At 33.4% G+C, this 19,126-nt stretch overlaps 1 protein-coding gene across 2 annotated transcripts in view; it reads left to right on the forward strand.

Annotated features, from left to right (window-relative positions):
- Nucleotides 1-19,126, forward strand: part of LOC150079281 (zinc finger protein castor homolog 1-like) — a 448,513-nt gene that overhangs the window by 318,788 nt on the left and 110,599 nt on the right. For both annotated transcript variants that reach the window (XM_090383869.1, XM_090383870.1), the window contains 3 exons: nt 5,004-5,172; nt 11,042-11,123; nt 17,680-17,767. In XM_090383869.1, the coding sequence (XP_090239995.1) occupies nt 5,004-5,172; nt 11,042-11,123; nt 17,680-17,767 (339 nt within the window). The remainder of the gene's footprint in view (nt 1-5,003; nt 5,173-11,041; nt 11,124-17,679; nt 17,768-19,126) is intronic.

Consider the following 19,126-nt stretch of genomic DNA (forward strand, 5'->3'; position numbering starts at 1 on the left):
AAAGTGACATTGTTTTACAATCATATAAAAAAAGATAATGACTTCTCGAATCGGGTGGACAAGAATAAGTATCCTCTTTTAAAAATGTAGTGCTAATGGTGAGCCTTGCTTCAAAACACCTCTGTGGGTCATATTTTCTAGCATGAAGTTCATAAAGTCAAAGAATAGATCTAGACTTATAGATGCTCATCTAATTGATTTTTTGCAAGCTGAGTGTTCATCTTATACTCTAGGTTTTTGTTTGATAACTGAAGAAATGCAATCATAAGTTTTACATTAATTTTAATTAAATTTTATTTTATTATTTAAAAAAGTAAAATCATAAAATAACATTATGTGTGACAGTGTATGTAGTAATTTTCTTGTTTATATCTTTCAATGTAACACCCGATACTGTTTATTTAATATCAAAAGTAGCCTGCCACCATGAAAAGGTTGGCAACCCCTGCTTAGAGCAGAGGTTACATGAATAGATTCCCACCTATGAACCTTTTATTATGAAAAATAACTGCACAGCAGTGGGTGCAATGGTATCATGCTTAGAGAAACAATAGAAAGAAAAGGATTCTCTAGAGATATGAATTTCAGTATACACTGTTTTCATTAAAAGAACTTTGGTGCTGATCTAGAGAACAATTTGAAAAGGACTGCACTGTCTTCACTGTGAAATACAGTGACAGTAGACTTTGTGTTACTGTATTGAACTTGTGGTTTTTTGTGGATGGTACTCTGTAGATGGAATGGTGTAGGACTTAATTTTTTTTTTTAATCAGGAAAGGACCCCCCCATCACAAGTCGTCGCGTATGAATAATAGTTTGGGTGGGGGAGAAAAGTATGAAATTGATGGACCAACTCCAATCTGAGCCTAATTAGAAACTGTTTTACTAGAGGTTTGGCAAAATATTTCTGTATGAAACATAAATTAGTGAAAAGGGTCCCTTGAAGACTGTGCTGTGTTAATCCATAGGAAGAACTACACTGTATCAAATGTATTAAAATTTGATCTCTAAACTGTAATTGCCTGTTTTTTTTTTTCTTAGTGTCCCATTACATCTGGTACGGTAGCATAATGAAAGCTTTATTTTAATTATGACTACATGTGGTTGTGTTGTCAGACAAGTAGCCATACATGTACATTATTTTTAACCATGTTCTTGCTTTTGTTTTCATCTACAAAGATATATCCAGTGCCGTCGTGAGATATTTTTGCACCCTATGCAAATCAAGCATTTGGCACCCTTTTAAATAATCCACATGACCATGAAGCGCCTCCTACCAAAATGACACCCTAGACATTTGCCTGGATGCCTACCTACCAGGACTGCACTGAATATATCATATGTGTCCTAAAAGATCTTGGCAAGGATAAAGTTTATGATATTAACCAGAATTAAATAAACCGGTTTTTAATTATTAAAAAAAAATATGTAATCTAATATTTGAAATCAAGTTGTGCAACTTTGTCACTTCACTGTTGTTTCTCTCGATGTAGCACCTGTATGTGTCAAGGTACCTCGCAGTGATACTGCTGATCCTCTAGATCAGTGCTTCTCAAACTGTCTGTGGTGAACGACCAGTTTCTTTTATTTCCAATCCATCGTGGACCGGTACTTCTATAGAATACAAATCTCACAAACTGTTAACATTTGCAACCAATTTCCAATTCGTTGCAGACCAGTAACAAAGTTACTACTCTAGTTATTACTGAACTATAACTGCAATCTTGTCTAGATGATCCTGCAGGGCTTCTTTAACCAGTTCTTTCATTAATATCCCCGGAACAGAAGTTAAACTAACAGATCTATTATTACTTGTATCATTCTTTGATCCTCCTTTGTGAATTTGGGACAGATTTGCACGTCTCCACTCCATGAGGACCTCACATGAGTCCAAGGAAGCTCTCATAATTATGGCTAAGAGTTTGTTTACTTCCTTTGCTGCCTCCTTTAATATAACTGGATAGATGCCATCCACCCCAGGTGCTTTTCTTATGTTTAATTTCAACAATTTCTCCTCCAGTGGAGTTAAGCAATCATAACATGGAGTTGTTAAAGGGAGATCATGTCTTAGAAAACATAATCCCCTGTAAATCTGATTATCTACTATGAGGTTGTCACAAAGGAACTGAATGCAAAGAATAATTTTGACATCGTCTACTTGGATTTTTGATGCTGAACCACAAACAATTGTTGTATAAATTGGAACAGTGTGGCATTGGGGGGGGGGAGGAAATTACAACTATTGATAAAGATATGGTTAAATGATAGGAGGCAAAGGAAGGGTGGTTATAAATGACCATTGCTCTTTAGCATTAGAAGTGGCAAATGATGTAAGAAAGAAAGCTTATATAGCATCAGCCAAAAAATAAGATACCTCCCATTTCTATCAAGTTCCACAACAACAGATGGAAGTTTGTTCCAGAAATCAACCACCTGCTGGCTAAAGCCAAACTTCTGTACATTTTTTTTTTTTTTTTTTTTTTTTTGTAACTGTCCTTCCTTAGTTTGAATTTGTGTCCCCTGAACAAGAGGAAGAATCCCATCAGCACTTAGCTTGCTTAATCCATTCAAAGCCTCAAACACCTCAATCAGGTCACCTCACAGTCTCCAGACATTACAATTTTCAGAACTGAAGCCTTTCTTGTTAAGAGCATCCCTTTGTTACTATCACCCATCTCGTTGCCCTTCTCTATACTCATTCCAGCTGCTCTACATCCTTCCTAACATGAGGCCTCCAGAGCATGGGTGCCGGCAGCCTAAGACTGGCCTCTTTTCCATAGGGGTTAGATTTGGACTGCCTTACAGTTTTTAATATTTATTAATGAAGTTGATTATTAGTATTTCAGGTTTTGATGTCTAAGTTTACTGATGTTACAAAGTTCGGTACAGTGGTTAATGATATGCTAATTTGATATATATAGATAAATTAAATGGATGGGTTGTAAAATGGCAATTGTGGTTTAACAATGATAAATGCAAGGTACTGCATTTGGATAACAGCAGTTCCAGAATAGCATACCCAAATGGTATGCTATTCTTTTCACACTCAAAGCAGTGGACTGTGAAAACAACCTAGGATAATTGTACAGTCTGGCATGAAATTCTTTCAGCAGTGCAAACAACCTGCTAGACTAGTTCATGGCTCAGTCAGTGATACACAGGAACTTTGCTAGCATGGAGAAAGATGATTATCCCACTGTATGAGGCAGTAGTTAGGTGACACTGGAATACTGCATACAGTTTTGGAAATCTCATTTTAAGAAGGATATAGATCTGTTGGAAAAGGTGCAAAGACGAACAACAAGATTAGCTGGAGGAAAAAAATGATTTTTTTTACCAAGAAAAATTGGAATTTTGCTAAGTGCAGTGTCTGGAGAAATGGACATCTGCATGATGACCTAATTTGAAGTGTCTTAGCTTTAAAAGGGCTAAGTAAACTAATATTCTCATAGCATCTGTACTTTTCTGTGATGAAACACACAGGACACATAAATTTAGATTGGAAAAGGATATCTGCAGAACAGATTTGTAGAAATTTTCATTTGGCCAAAGAGGAATAAACCTCCATTTAGTGTTGTAGAGGTGGGTAGTTTGAATAAATTTAAGGAAAGTGTGGGCAAATTACTTAAAAGAATGGAAGATTTTTTTGGGTGGAGTTGCATAAGCCTTGTTTCCTTGCATTATATTACCAGGGCCATACTTATAAACAGGTGTATGAGGTGCTGGCCTCGGGCCTCACCATAGAGGGGGACCTCACATGGCCTCTGTAATCTCAAATTTTTAAAGCTAGCTTTGTATTGCAATGTTTGTGTTTAAACAGATCGGTAAAAATTGTTGTTGTTTTTTTCTGATTATATTTATATATGCAAGTTTTTTTATTTTTGGACTCTGGACCTCTGGTATCTTTAAAGGGGGCTCCATAAGAGCTTAGTGCCTTGGGCCCCGAGAAGTGTAATTACGGTTCTGCATATTACTAATACTAATAACATATGACTTATTTGTGTGGGTCTAGAGTAAACAAGAGATTTGCAAAATAAACCCAGAGACTTAGTGAACTAAAAAAAAAAAATCTGAGCAATCAGGGACAACTTTCAGCTGAACTTATTTGAAAATCTGTGGATTATATGCCATATTTTTTTGCAAAAAGTGCCTGGGCAGTTCAGGAGCAACAGGCTCATTCTGTCAAAATTGAGATGTCATTCATATTGCAAAACCATTCCAATATATTTTGTACTTTAGACAGAATGAAAGTAAGGAGTTATTTATCCGACTCCCTGTATATATTGATTATACTTAACTTCTAATATCTTCTTTATTCTTAGTTGCGCATACCTGAATATTTATTTTCTTTTATACATGCATTTCTCTGAATTCAGAAAACATCCTTATTAAATTTGTTAAAAATTGTTCTTGTTTTCTTGGCATGTGTAGTCACATAACAATTATTTGTAAGTAATGATTACAAGATCTTGTTAAACTACTGTATTTTCCGGATGATAAGATGCACCTAGATTTTAGGAGGAGAATTTTTGAAAAATATATTTTATTGCATATATTTGAAATACAAATTCACAAGTAAAGGTGTCATATTCATTTTGAAGCCAATGGTGTATGAAAACCTCTTTTGCCCCTTCTACTCAATATGTCAGGACTAGACATTTATAACAAATTAAAAGTACCATACTGAATGAAACAGAAACATGAGTTTATAAAGAGAATTTTTTCTCTTTAGTAAATTTTTACTAATCTCTTCCATAAATCTCATGATTTATGGAAGAGATTAGGTAGAGTTGGCTACCCCTGTGATATACAGTCTGATCAAAAAAAAAAAACGACACCACTGCATGCACCTGGTATATATTTGGACTATAAGATGCAGGGAAATTTTAAGAAACATTTTCCAGGAATAAAAAGTGCATCTTACTATCCCCCCAAATATAGTAATTTTGATTGGATAGTACTTTTTGTCTTAAGTTAATCTTTCTCTTCTGTAATATTTTTAGGTTATTATACAACAAAACATGGCAACTTTTCTTACTCTTGAAGCCTTAAGGTCAAAAGTCTCAGCATCTCATTCTTCTGACGTAGAAACAAGCAAAGTGACTGCACCATCATTATCAATTTCCACTACTACAGCAACCAACTCTGTGATGTCACCAGCTGAACAGAACAGTTAGTAAATTAAGTGATATCTTAAATTTATTCAGTTAATAAAATTATTCGATTTCATAGATTGGCCAAGTTCAAAAACTAATTCACGTAATTGCCAAGATGCTTACGTAATACATGGTGTGCATAAGGGAATTCAAGCTCCTGTGTTACTTGTATATCTTCTCATTTTAGAAACTAATACAAATCTTATACTCCCTTTTGATATATAAATAGTATTGGAAGTATACTATTTATATATCAAAATGACTTAATTGCAAAGTTTCTTTTGGTATGATATCAGTCATTAATGTTTCCTTCATTTCATGCAGTGTTTTCAGATTATTATTGTAGACCATTTTTGCATATATCTCCACAGATTCAGTGACTTGAAATCCATTGAATGTGAAGAGTAAGAAGTTCTACTAATAATTTGATATTCTACATCAGTATATAGCAGTGGTTTTCAACCTTTTTTTAATAACGGCACCCCTAAGTCATATATTATATTTTGTGGTACTCCACTCAATTTTCTGCCTGTCAGATCCGATTCTGTGTGTGTGTGTGTGTGTGTGAATATATATATAATATTAAAAATGTATATGTTATATGATAGTTATTACAATAATATAATTATAAAAATTACATATATATAGTATATAATAATTTTATTCTTTATATAGAGGTACTAAGTAAACATCAATTATAGATCACCACAAAATTAAAAAGATACTCTACACTTTTTATAATGAAATAAACATATAAATTTAAAGAATATATAATAATAAGTTTAAGTAACTTAAACACAAATTACGTGGCACCCCTGAATTGTTGTTGCGGCACCTCAATTGAAAACCACTGGTATATAGTATATTCACTACATGTTACTCATTTGATGAGATCTAGGTTCAAATCACTGTGAAATGTCTGTTATAGAGTTTTTGACCTCCAAACACATTCTACTGCTCGTATAGCTGCTGTATTCCCAAGATCTGTTGCCATGCAACTTTTTTTTCTTTTTCCAAAGATGAAGAATCGCCCAAAAGGACATCATTTTGGGACACATCCAGAGCACTGTAACTGATTCATTGGAGGATCTCACATAAGACTTCCAGCACTGCTTCCATCTCTGGAAGCAGTGCTGGAGGGATGATGTGTAACCTCCCAAGGAAGCTACTTTGAAGGAGAGAACCTTCAGTTATGGAAAATTTTACAATAAAATTTTTTATAAAACCAGTGTCATTAATTTTGTGACAGACTTTGTTGCATGCATTCTTGAGTGTGAGTTCTTTTTTTGACTCATAATCAGTTAAGGTTTTCTAAATGTGGCATATTCCTGCTTTAGATGTTAAATGGCCTCCGTAGCCGAGTGGTCAGGAGCGGGAGTGCAGCAGCACACGCTCTTTGAGTAGACCGGGGTTCAAGCCCCTGACTGCTGAATATGGTTGATCTGCCAACCCACACTGGACCAGCGTGACAGATTATGGTCCATTTCCCTCAGCATGAATTGTTGAGGAGGCGTCCATCCTGCAGTGGGTTGATAATGGCTGCACTTTACCTTTTATCTAGTAAAATTTATTATTGCTTTCATGTATGTGTCAAGAGTATCTGAGTTGGACAGACCCACTTTGGATAAAGTAAGCCATTTTATAACCTAAAAATTGGTGAGAAATCATTTAAAATCGTTCCCCTTTTGATGCCACCCTTTATTTTCAATCTTTTACAAATGCAATAAATAATCTATTTTTTATATTAAAAATGTATGTTTTTAGTTATTTTTTAAAAAACTCCTATGCCATGTGTTAGACATGTTAAGGCTTTGAATGGATTGAGCAAGCTCTGTTCAGATGGGATTTTCCCCTTGCTCAGACCACACACACACAAGGGAGCACAAATTCAAATTGAGGAAGGATGGTTGCAGAATAGACATGCAGAGTTTGCCTATAGCCAGCAGGTGTGGTTGAATGCTGAAACAAACTTCCATGTGTTTTTATGGAAGTTAATAGCTTAAATAAATTCAAGGAAGAACTAGACAAACTATCGGAGGGAATGAATAGGTGAAATGGGAAGATTTTTTTTTTTTTTTGCTGATGCTGTATAAGCTTGCTTTTCTTGCATCATTTTCCACTGCTAATGCTAATGTTAAAAAACACCTGCATTTTGTTATCATCACTTGAAAACAAGTGAAACCCTAAAGAAACAAATTGAAAAATTTGCTTGCTTCAACAGTGGAATGCCATGTCTCATAAACTATGTCTGAAGCAAGTGGGTTAATTACAGATTAAAAAAAAAAAATTAACATTTTAAAAAGTTTTAACCCTAATTTGTGACTTTTTCTCAACATTGCCTTGTATTTGTTAAGCAAGTCCTCAGATCTCCTACTCTTAACATTATTAGTGCCAGCATGTACAACAGTATCACCTTTTGTGCTCTTAAAAGATGATATCTGCTCTACAGTGTCATCAGCTTTTGCCTGGGCAGATGTATCCTGGTCCTATTCCACCTATCCTGTTTGCACAATATATTTCCTGTTTTCCTGACTATAGGTTCACTGACAATAACTATGTTCTAATGTAGAATGCATGGGACCAGTGCATTCTACCTTGGTGGTTGCCACTTTATTAGTTGCTAATGCTCCTAAAAACCAAATAACAAACAAACAAACAACAACAGCCACTTTATTACCTGATGTGCAAACTTTGACATTGAGTTTGGAAACTGAGAGCTTGATTGCCTCCCCCCCACCCCACCCCAGTTTAATTTCTTTGTGGGCATCCTCTCAATTATTCAGGCTGTCATAAATGCCCATCAGAACAATGAGGTGATGCCTGATATTATCACACCCTTCATGTTGAACACAGTCAAAGACATCTCCCCATTCACTGTATCAATGTATTAGCATAACAGTAACAATGAGCCATTCATATTTTGTGGTTACATGCCAACTTGATCTCACATGTATGTACCTTTGTCCACATTATTATTATTATTAGCTATATGGTGCAAGGAAGCCTGAGGCTTATACTGCAACAGCTAAAAAAAAAAAAAAAATTCTCTAGATACCCTGAGAGAGAGAGAGAGAGAGAGAGAGTAGAAGGGGATCACCAAGAAAGAGAAGAATGATGATATCCAGTTCAGGACCCTGGGTATGCCAAGCCCATACCCAGATGTGAGCCCCCGGGGTTAAATCACATGTTTTACTTTAGGATCATGGTCATTCTTAAGATGTTTCCCATAGGCAGTGTAAACATGTAATGATTTGTAAATGAATAAATGAATCACCATTAGGTGTATTGCTAATATCAACATATAAATGCAGAGGGGAACCTGTGTGTATTAAAGTCTTCCACTGTAGATTGTGAAGAGGTACAAGTGAATTTTGATAAAATTCATTTAAACATATTGTGAGTTACAGAGGTATTCACTTAATAAGTGAGCACATACAAACTCCACTATGTATAGTAACATTAGAATGTTTTTTTTTTTTGTCTGTAGGTTATGAGTAAGTTAATGATAATAATAAAAAGTTAAGAGAAGCTTGTTTAGCCAACATTTTGTAGTCCGCTTTGGCATTATTTGGGATAAAGTATTAAGGGAGGGGAAAGAAAAACATATGTAATAAACATCTAGAAATATATAATAATGTTTTTCAAATTTAAGGATGGAGTGAAAAGCCAATTAAGTTAACCCTGATAATAAGTACATCATACAAAGTATTAGGCATCACTAGTAAGCTTTCTTAATTGGCTTTACACTCCAGCCCTAAGTTTATAAAACATTATTGTATATTTCTAAATTTTTACTAATAATTTTTTTTTGTTTCTCTTCATCTTCTTTCTTTTATACTCTAGCTCAGAAGAAGGCAGTGCCTTTGTTTAGCCTTTTAAACATTGGCTAAATGTAAATACCTCCCCCATTTTTTTCAACTTAACTTTTTATTAGTATCATTAGCTTAGTCATAACTTTTAGATGACAAACATTGTAATGTTACCCATGCAATGATGTGTGTTCTTGTTCACTCACTTATTCCAAGTGAGTTTCTCATGTATAGATAGTTCAAACCTACTGAGACCATGAGTAAGTTTCGTGTATCGTTAGGAAAAAATACACGTGTGTCATATCCTGTTTGATGATAAGGTGTGTAGACCCATGTCCTACCTGAATAAGGAAGAAAATTATATGATGTAGTCTGCTAGTGATTTGTATCATGCCCTTCACCTATTAGGCACTTGTTTGTGACCTTCCTATGCTGTCATCATTACTGATATGTATTACACAGGGCTACTATGCAGCAAGTAACAGCATGCATTGCTTTGGAAGTAGTCAATGTAAGAACTGCTGGAGCAGACTTATTTTTAGGATAATGCAGTACTCCATCATTGGGACTTCAACAATAGCTGCAGTCCTGAGATCGAAAGCATAAGCATGTTCTCTTTTATTTCCCATATCTATCTCAAGTGATTACTTTTTTGTTTACTTTGGTAAAGGGTCTGTTTCAGGGACATCAGTTTGAATCTTCTAACATCAGCAGCATGAGGTTGGAAGACCATCATATCTGAGCATGGCCAATTATGATGTTAGCATAACTGGTAACTGAGCCATGAGGCATCATATTGTCCCTTAGTTGCATGTATCCTGTGATTAATTTACTTGTTTTTGCTGGACAAAAAAAATCATGAGTTTCCAGGAACGGAGAAAAAGGGCTAATTAATTTGGTTTCAGCATAAAAAAAAGCCTGTAAAAAAGCCCCTCCATTCTAGAGGGGACTTTAAACTCACTCCTTTATCATAGTGTAGAAAGACAGTAATCATGACTACTGTACTACCACCTTTAAGGAACTTTGGGAGAAATATACAAGCATTAGTGGAAATTATATTGAATAGTGGACAGATGCAGATTGTTGAAGCATATCAATTATATTGGTTGTTTATATTTATCACATGTACTGATCACATATATAGGGTACTTTAAAATCATTCTTATAGTTGCAGTTATCAGTATTTATACAAACGTTTTGGTTTGTGCCAATAGATTTAAAGTTAACCCAGAGGTTCTCAAACTTTCTCGGTGCCCTTATCTCTCAGTAATTTTTTTCACAGCACCCCTAGGCTAAAAGAAATACTCTGTTTATTAAATAGATAGGTCCAAACAACTTAATAAGTATTTATGTCATAACAACTTATTGAAATAATTCCCTTGAAAATTTAAAATATTCCGCGGCAGCGCACAGTTTGGGAACCACCGAGTTAACCAAAATATTTTCTCCAAAAATGTCAAGTAAAGCATACCAACAACCTGAATTGCAAATATAATATTGATGACTTATCTTGCTGTAAAGGCATAATTTTATTTTGTCTGCAGAGTTTAGAGATCTTACCAAAAATTATACAAGTAGCACAATATTTCCAAGAATTTTTTCTAGTACTGAACATTTATCGTTATATTCTTGGAAAACATTGAGAAAGCTTTTTTTACCATTGCTGATCCTGTCTACTTCTGGTTCAAAGTGATGATAAGGTCTCAACTGGAAGTTGTTTCTGAAGCCTCTTTTAGCGGTTTAAGTTGTAATGATTCCCTATCAGACATATAAGAAGCCTTTTAAGTTATATGCTGTTTCTCAATAATAGCATAAGAGTATTCCTTTGAAAGTGCTACAATATATGATACCACTTTTCAAAAGTATACTTGTATGCATCTTGATTTTTGGAGATAAGTTGCAATATGCAACATGAGCAGCATTTAACACACACCAAGCACAGATGGTCATGAAAACAGGAGTTTTGTAGTCAGAATACGATCATTGATGTAAGACAATCCTTTTATAATGATCTTGAATGGAAAATATATATTTATTAAACTTTCTTCTAAACTGTGCAATATCTTTTCTTTTAAGGTACAGTGACTACGAGTTCTCCTCATCTTTTAAAGTCTGTGCAGAAGCCTGGACCTGTAGATTATGCTCGTTATGTTAAAAGGTATATAATAATAGCTTTGAATATTCAAAATAATGATAATGAAAAAAATTTCATAGGAATTGAATATTTGATATATTAACAAAATAGAGGTGCTCAACTTACATCTGTTTGTAAGTCAATTGCCTTGTATCAAAAGAAAACATGCATGACAGTCAGACTTGCACCTTTTATCATTATTATTATTATAAAACTCTTTCTCCTCTATGGGATTTTTTCCACCCTGTAATGGGTACTTGTACCAAGAGCATGAGGCGGTTGGCTGTGTCCAGTTACTGTTATTATTGTTATTACTGTTGGTCGAAGAACTCAAGACTCCAGGTGTTCAGAATCATGGTTTTCTGGAATTCCACATAAGTGTTCTTTCTCCTTCTCCTAATTGTCCACTCTTTCTGACAATATTATGCATCAAAATTTACCACATGCTGGAAGGCAAAGAAAGGGAAAAAGCTAATTTCATTGGTTTCCTTTTTCAAAAAATATGCATGTATTAAATTTTATGTCAGATCTCATGCTATAGTATTCTTTTATAAATATGAATACAGTAGATATAAATTTATATTTTGTCATATTTACAAGTTTTGACTTCATTTTGCTGCTTATCCAGGGTTTTAGTTATTTGCAGATCTATTTCTCAACCAGCCCAGATAAATGGGAGGGAGTCTACTATTTTAACAAACATTACAAATACATCAGTATAGAGAAAATGAGTATAAAAAAAATCAAGCCATCATATCATTAATACAGAAAAAGTAAAAATTCTTAAAAAATACACTTTATGCAGTATAATTCACACACACACCAATATGTATTACACTTCCTGGTGTATTCTGTTGCAAAATGTTCTGAAAATTTTGGTGATTTTAAAAAACTTGATTTATTTAATCTTTAATACCCTTCACTGCTGCAGTGATCTTTGATTTCATTTTTTGTTCTAGGTCATTGTCATGATATTGTTCTTCAATAAAGAAACAGTATGGGTATTATTATTTCAAAATTTTTGCCAAAAATGTGCATGACTGATTGTGTATTTTGTAATATGCATGCACACACTAGTGACTGCCACGGTCTGTATGCTTAAATACTGCAATCAGAGCATTTGATGCAGTCGTAGTTTTTTTTTTTTCTTAATATACCAGAACACTGTCATAATGTCTTTAATAAATAAACAGTATAGATATTATTAGTCATCAGTTTCTGAACATATAAGTTTGGCAACATATTTTGCGAGAGGGCATCAGCAGCTGCCATTGTATGAACTACGAAGTCAAAGAATTTTGTGCTCCTGGAAATTTTGCTGTTTCATTGACTTCATTAGCATATTAAATCTATAAATTCCATAAATAGCTTTTAGTCCTAGTTATGTTCCTTAGTTTATTTTAAAATTTATATGGAGAGTTTAAGTTACAAGTTAACATACGTAGAAGCTTTGTATTGGTGATTTGGTGCAAATCACCAATACAAATCATGTATGTTGGCGTTAATAACTTTATTATAATTAAACTTATAACTTTACAAGCATAATGGTATAGCATAATACATACATATAATATAAATGCAATAATGTAATATATATATATTTAATAAAGTAAACTTGGTACTTTAATACATATTATTGCTACATAACTGGTGCATAGTGTTATTATTGCGTTTAAGTATATTAGTTTAGTGTAGTATTGTCAGTTGAATTGAAACTGAACAGAAAGCATGCCTCAGACCAGAGCAGCAAAGCAAAGGGCTCAAGTAATGGAAGTGCTGTGGTTCGTGGGACAACAGAGGGGGCAGTTATCCTATAATTCACGGCCTTATGAAATGTACCATTTGTTTGATGTTTGCGGAACTCTTTGGAATGGGACATTATACAGCCAAGGGGGATGTCTTTGTGTGTGTTCTTAATGTAAAGAGTGTGATGATATTAGGCATCAGCTCAGCTTTCTGATGGGTGTTTATGAGAACTTGAAAAACAGGGTGGATACCCTCAAAGGAATTAAGTTGGGCCCATCAAGCTTTCAGCTGCCCACCTCAATGCCAGAACTTACATTTGAGCATCAGCCAACACAGCGATAAATCCCAAGGTAGAATGTGTGGGTCCCACAGGAGGTAGCTATTGTCAGGGAAATAGGAAAATAATGGAATCACTGGTTAAAGAAGTAATGCAGGACCATCTAGACAGCAGAGCAATTATACTTCAGTCACAGCTTGGGTTTGTTAAGGAGACGTTTTGTTTGACCAATTTGATTGGATACTATGATGCAGCGACAAAGGAACTGGATGCAAAAAAAAAATCATATATTGTTATTTCAGGAAAGCTTCTGATACTGTTGCAAATAAAAGACTGCTGTACAAATCAGAACTGTATGGCATTAAGAGAAAGTTACTGCTATGGATAAAGGGATGGTTGAGTGGTTATCAATGGACACTGCACTTCATGGAATAATGTTATTAGTGGAGTTCTGCAGGGGTCAGTGCTAGGCTCATTGTTTTCTGTATTTAGTAATGATACTGATGAAGGTATATCAGACTTAGACATTAAGTTTGCAGGGTGATTAAAGACAGTAATGAAGGTATCCTGCTGCAACAAGATCTAGAAAATTTAGGTAGATGGGCTGAGAAATGGCAATTAAGTTTAACACTGACAAATGCAAGGTACTGCATATGGGTAGCAATACCCTGGAGTAATGTGCCAACTGCGTGGCACTACATTCGGGTAGTGGAAAATGAAAAGGACCTGGGGGTAATTGTGCAGCCTGATATGAGGTTCTCTGAGCAGTGCAGGCAGGCTGCCAGTACAGCTCATGGGGTTTTTTCAGTGATATACAGGAATTTTGCTGGCAGGGATAAGGAGGTAACTAGCCTATTGTATAAGGCAATAGTCAGGCACTACATCTTGAGTATTGCTTACAGGTCTGGGGGCCTCATTTTAGGAAGCATGTAAAATTGCTGGAATGGGTACAGAGAAGGCAATGAGATTGGTGAGGAGAACAAAGGGGTGTTCTTACTAAAAAACGCTCCAGTTTTGCAAATTGCATCTGGAAACTAGGCACCTATGAGGTGATTTGATTGAGATTACACACAACAACTTAGTATTCTGAAATTTTTTTATAGCAGTGTTGCACTAATGAGTGCAACACTGCTATAAAAACTCATTATATACACTAATGAGTTAAATTTAATGATTAAAATGCTCAAAATATGCATATAATCTGATATGAAATATACACATATATTAGGAATCAGTATATGTAGGAGTAGTTTTATTTATTAATTTTTTTAAACAAAAAATTATATCAAAATTTAACTATTGAGGTTATTCACCGCAAAAAACGAATTAACTTTTGTATTCTTTATAGAAAGGAATGACTCTGGAATAGGAGAATTTGAATATTTGCTCACATAGTCTTATTCTTCATTGCTAAGATTAAAAAAAAAAAAAAAAAAGCTTGATTCTTAGCTGTAATTTAAGTAATCAAGCCCAATCAAGTTCATTTTAAAAAGTGTTTGCCTAAAGATAAAGCACATTTAATTAAACTTAGTTAGAATGGCAATATTTATTAGTAATGTTGAGAGTTATTGCTACTCTTAGAGCATATCAGAGACAGAAATGTCTGAAAGCCTCCTTATTTGTGAAGAACTGTATTAAATATTGTAAGGAGTTTTGAAGATGGCTACCTAACTTCTAATCCTAGAAATGATTATCTGTCAGCACCACAAGAAGTGATTCATAGCATTGATGTGGCATAACAACATCTTTCAGATTTGAAGGATGCATCTTTTGGGAGTAGTTAACATTCCATAGCAAATTTTGATGGAAAATGTGAAGAATACAATGCCCTGTCTTGATTGCTTATTAGAAAATGATGATGGACATGTGAAAATTTGATTATTAATAAAAAGTAAAAGACTGGTGAAAAATTTACTTTTTTACAATCTGATTGATTTTCTAAATTAATCACATTATATACTCCTGGTAGCTTAATTTTGAACTGAGTTTTCCATTGTTTTAAAAACACTCATAAACACTGATAAAAATGCAAAAAAATGCTTTTTGATATAGTTTTTGAGTTATTAATTTTTAATAGTGGGAAAAGATTTTATAATCCCCTGTACTTGCATGATAATGGCTTCACTTCTGTTTTCTTGAAAGATCATGGCTGCTTAGCTTTCCCAACCTCAAGCAATTTTAATTTGTATGTACTAGTGGCATAAGAGCATGTTATTATAGTTATATGCTCCTAACTACCTTTATGTCCAGGTGTATAATTCCAGTCTAGGCAATGAATGTTTTTGATGGAAATAATTTCCAAATCATAATCATTGTATCAGCATTGTATACTTGCTGATGAAATAGATTGTCTTTCATTCAAATGAGAAAATTCTTATTGGAATAAAGTAGTTACTGATTGAGCAGCACTCAGCTTTTCAGCATTTATTTCATGTTATTGGATCCCCTGATGTCTTTTAATTTTTCCAGCCGTCCTAGGAATGCATGAAAATATTTAAACCATGTGCCTGTTTCTAATAGCAAAATCCAGAAATCGAAATCCCTTCTGTGCATTTCTGATGGAACCACTTGTACTGCAAAATCCCAGTCATTGAGGATTGCTTGTTTCATCATTTTCCTTCTGGACATGGCACAATAAGAGTCTGATGAGAGCACAAATTCTGGTGTCACTTGTGTTTTTTAAAAATATCCCTCACTATCTCGTCCAAGTTTCTTGCGATGACCGACTAACTGGTTAAAATAAAAATGATATATATACAATAAGATAAAAGCTTTAAAATACAATAAGATAAAAGAGATATAATATAATAAAAGCGTTAAAATACATAGTAGCTTTCAAAGCGAAGTACCTCTTCATCAGCTTAGTTAGTTGGTCGTTGCAAGAAACTTGGATGATATAATGGAACCCAATGCACAAGCCTCTTTTCTAATCCCTCACTATCTGTACATCCTCATCATATTCAACAACCAGTTTCAAAATACATTCTACATTTTGCATTCTATCAATGAAACTTCAGCTTATCTTAAAATGTCAAAACATTGCATGTCCTTTTGGTGATATTTCTTTTTTTACACAAATACAATTTTCACCAAATTACTTTATAACAATAACAATTTGCAGAATCTTTCTCTCTCTGGAATAATCACTTATGATTGTAGTACAGTGCAGGCTTAAACATATCTTCAAGGTCAGGAAAACTATTGCCCATCTTGTTATATCAGTTTATTTCATTACCAGTAGAAATAACTAAGCTGGTTGTATTCTGGATATTTACAAAATCTGTGAAGAACATTAAGTTCAAAAATTAGTATCTTAAGTCTTTCCACCCATCTTTGGAACTATATTTTGGGTACAATGTAGGAAATCTTATTGAAAGAGCAAGACAATCCTGCTTGTTTTGGTGGTTGACATAACTAAGTTGATTGTACTCTTCTGGATATTTCAGATTAATAAGGAATATAAGATAAAAAACAGTGTTAAGGACTTTGATATCAATTTACTAGCATCCTTCAAAACAAATAGGTAATTTGAAGTAAGATGAAGTTTATCAGTTGTTAGTTTGATTTTAATTTTAAGTATTATTTATTTTTGCAGTAAGTATTAACACTGAAATTGTTGTCTTAAAGGAAATTTAATTTTTACAAGTATTAATTGAAACTTGAGGTGGTCACTTGCTAAGCAGAAATACATTGCTGGAATTGCTAGATGACCTTTTGCATCAATACATTTGTGATACCACACAGAAAAGCAGTATTCTTGATTTTATTATATTAAACATTTGTTAAATGTTAAGAATATTTAAATAAAGAGATCATGCTGGCAATGACCACATATTTAAAGAAATAGCTAATACCGTGAAGGAAGGCTTTAATTTTTTTCAAAAGAGATTAATAAACATTATTTGAGTTCCATTCAGTGGAATCAGCAGACAATTCTAATAAGTACAAATGTTCAAGGGAACATCACATTTTGTGAGTGCATAATAACAATTATAAGGAAATGATATACTTTTACATCACATGAATAATATTTTGGTTTAGTTTATTGATATCAATTTAGAAAAGTTGCACTGTTCAAAAATGTAAATTTCTCCAATCCTAATAATGTCAATATACCAAACACATTATCTGGTGATAGTTCTGGATTTGCTGTGGAATTCTCTCATCACACAAAGGAAAGCGACAGAAATTCCTCATGCTCTAAAACCACTACTGTGTTTACTTCTATGCAGTATTTAATTTTTCCCAAACCAAATGCAGTACCAGTTTGAGTAGGGCAGCTAATTTGTGCTACCAGAAACAAATGCCTAGAATTAACCAATTCTTAGGTTATTTCAGGTTTTTTGATAATTATGGCTGGTTACTTGATTTTTATACGAGTACTATTGCATTTTTTTTTTTTTTTTTTTTTTTCAAAACAGTTAATTTTTAGCTAATGTTTTTAATGTAATTTCTGTTTTTTAAAATGCTGTTTTGAAGAAAGGTATCACTTTTACTAAGTGGTGTTATTATTATTATTATTTATTTTTGATATTTAACATATGACATTATTTTTAGATTTTCTAGTGCTACTGAATGTGGAAGTAATTACTGTAAAGATTTGAACCACAGAGAACATTTCCATTGTTTGGATTGTAATTCTAGGGTAAGTAGAGTTTTAGCTAACCAGTAATTTGATTTTATATAATTAAATTTTTAAGTGAAAATCAGTTTTTTTGGTTAAAGAAAAAAATTGAAGATAAACAAAAGTATATACTGAGGAGAAAAAGAAAGGAGGAGGATATTAGGTAATTTGTTGGTGTACCCAAATTCTGTGCTGTTGCTGTAACTTATAAGGGGATCGCTTTTTGAGAGAATCAGTGATACTCTGGGCATTTTTAAGTGGAATTTGAAAACAGACTAAGTTTAGGACATTAGGAAATGACATTTTATCATTTAACATTTCATATGAAAAAATTGGTCCAAGTTCATATGGACTCACTTAACTTTGATAACTGATACATAAAAAGGAAGTAGGTATATTGATTGCTATTTCTTATAAGTTTATCTTTTGCAACTTAAAATTTACAATAAATAAACTTATAGTTGGAAGCTTTACATAGCTGTAACTACAAATGAATAGTTAAAATTACAGAAACCTTCAAGAATCTGGTAAAATCATTATATTCTTCAAGGTTTCTATAATTTTTATGGAAAATCTCTTTGTACTGCTTACCATTGAATAAATAATAGTAAGAATCCACAAAAATTGTAGTAGTTTGAGAAAGAAACATTACTCTTTGTTATATCTTTCTGTCTTTAATCTCTGGGGACATTACTCCATTCAGTGACAGAGATTAGGCTTATGCTTGCTTTAGAAATGACTGTATTATCTACAAGTTACTTTAAAGTTGACAATATCATTTTTAATTGGATAGCATGACCAAGAAGATAAATTCTTTTTCCAATAAAAATTCGGTCACTATTTTTTACACATTTCAGATCTTTATCAGGCATCCTTGAATTAATAGTAAAGAAGCAGAGTACTAATGCAACATAAATATTGAAATAGTTAGCAAAAAGAATGCTTCTGTATGTTATTTTTTCTCTCTGAACCCAAAAGTTGCCTACCATAGGCTGGTGACTTTTGGGACAAGTACAGGAATACTTTCCCAACTTGGACTTTCCAGCTGCAGATTCCTTTTAGCCATACAGTGCATGGAAGCCCCAGGTTTTTCACATAAGAAGGCTTTAATTATAGAACATGAAGAAAGTTGATTTCAATATAATTTATAATGCTTTTTTAAACCCATATCCAATCGAGGAATTTATAAAGATAAAAAAACAAAATAATTATTTTATGACAAATTATTGACTTAGGCACAGGTTACTTAGTCTATGAAAAATTGTTTGTGGTCTGGATGTGGACTGACCTATATACATACACACACACTGTTTTTCATGGACATGTTGCTGCCTCTCTGTAGATTTTTGTGTTTAAAACTAACATTTATTTTTTTCATGG

Source organism: Mastigoproctus giganteus, chromosome 10 (genome assembly GCF_048544385.1).
Source record: "Mastigoproctus giganteus isolate SK-2022 chromosome 10, ASM4854438v1, whole genome shotgun sequence".
NCBI classification, from domain to species: Eukaryota; Metazoa; Arthropoda; class Arachnida; order Uropygi; family Thelyphonidae; genus Mastigoproctus; species Mastigoproctus giganteus.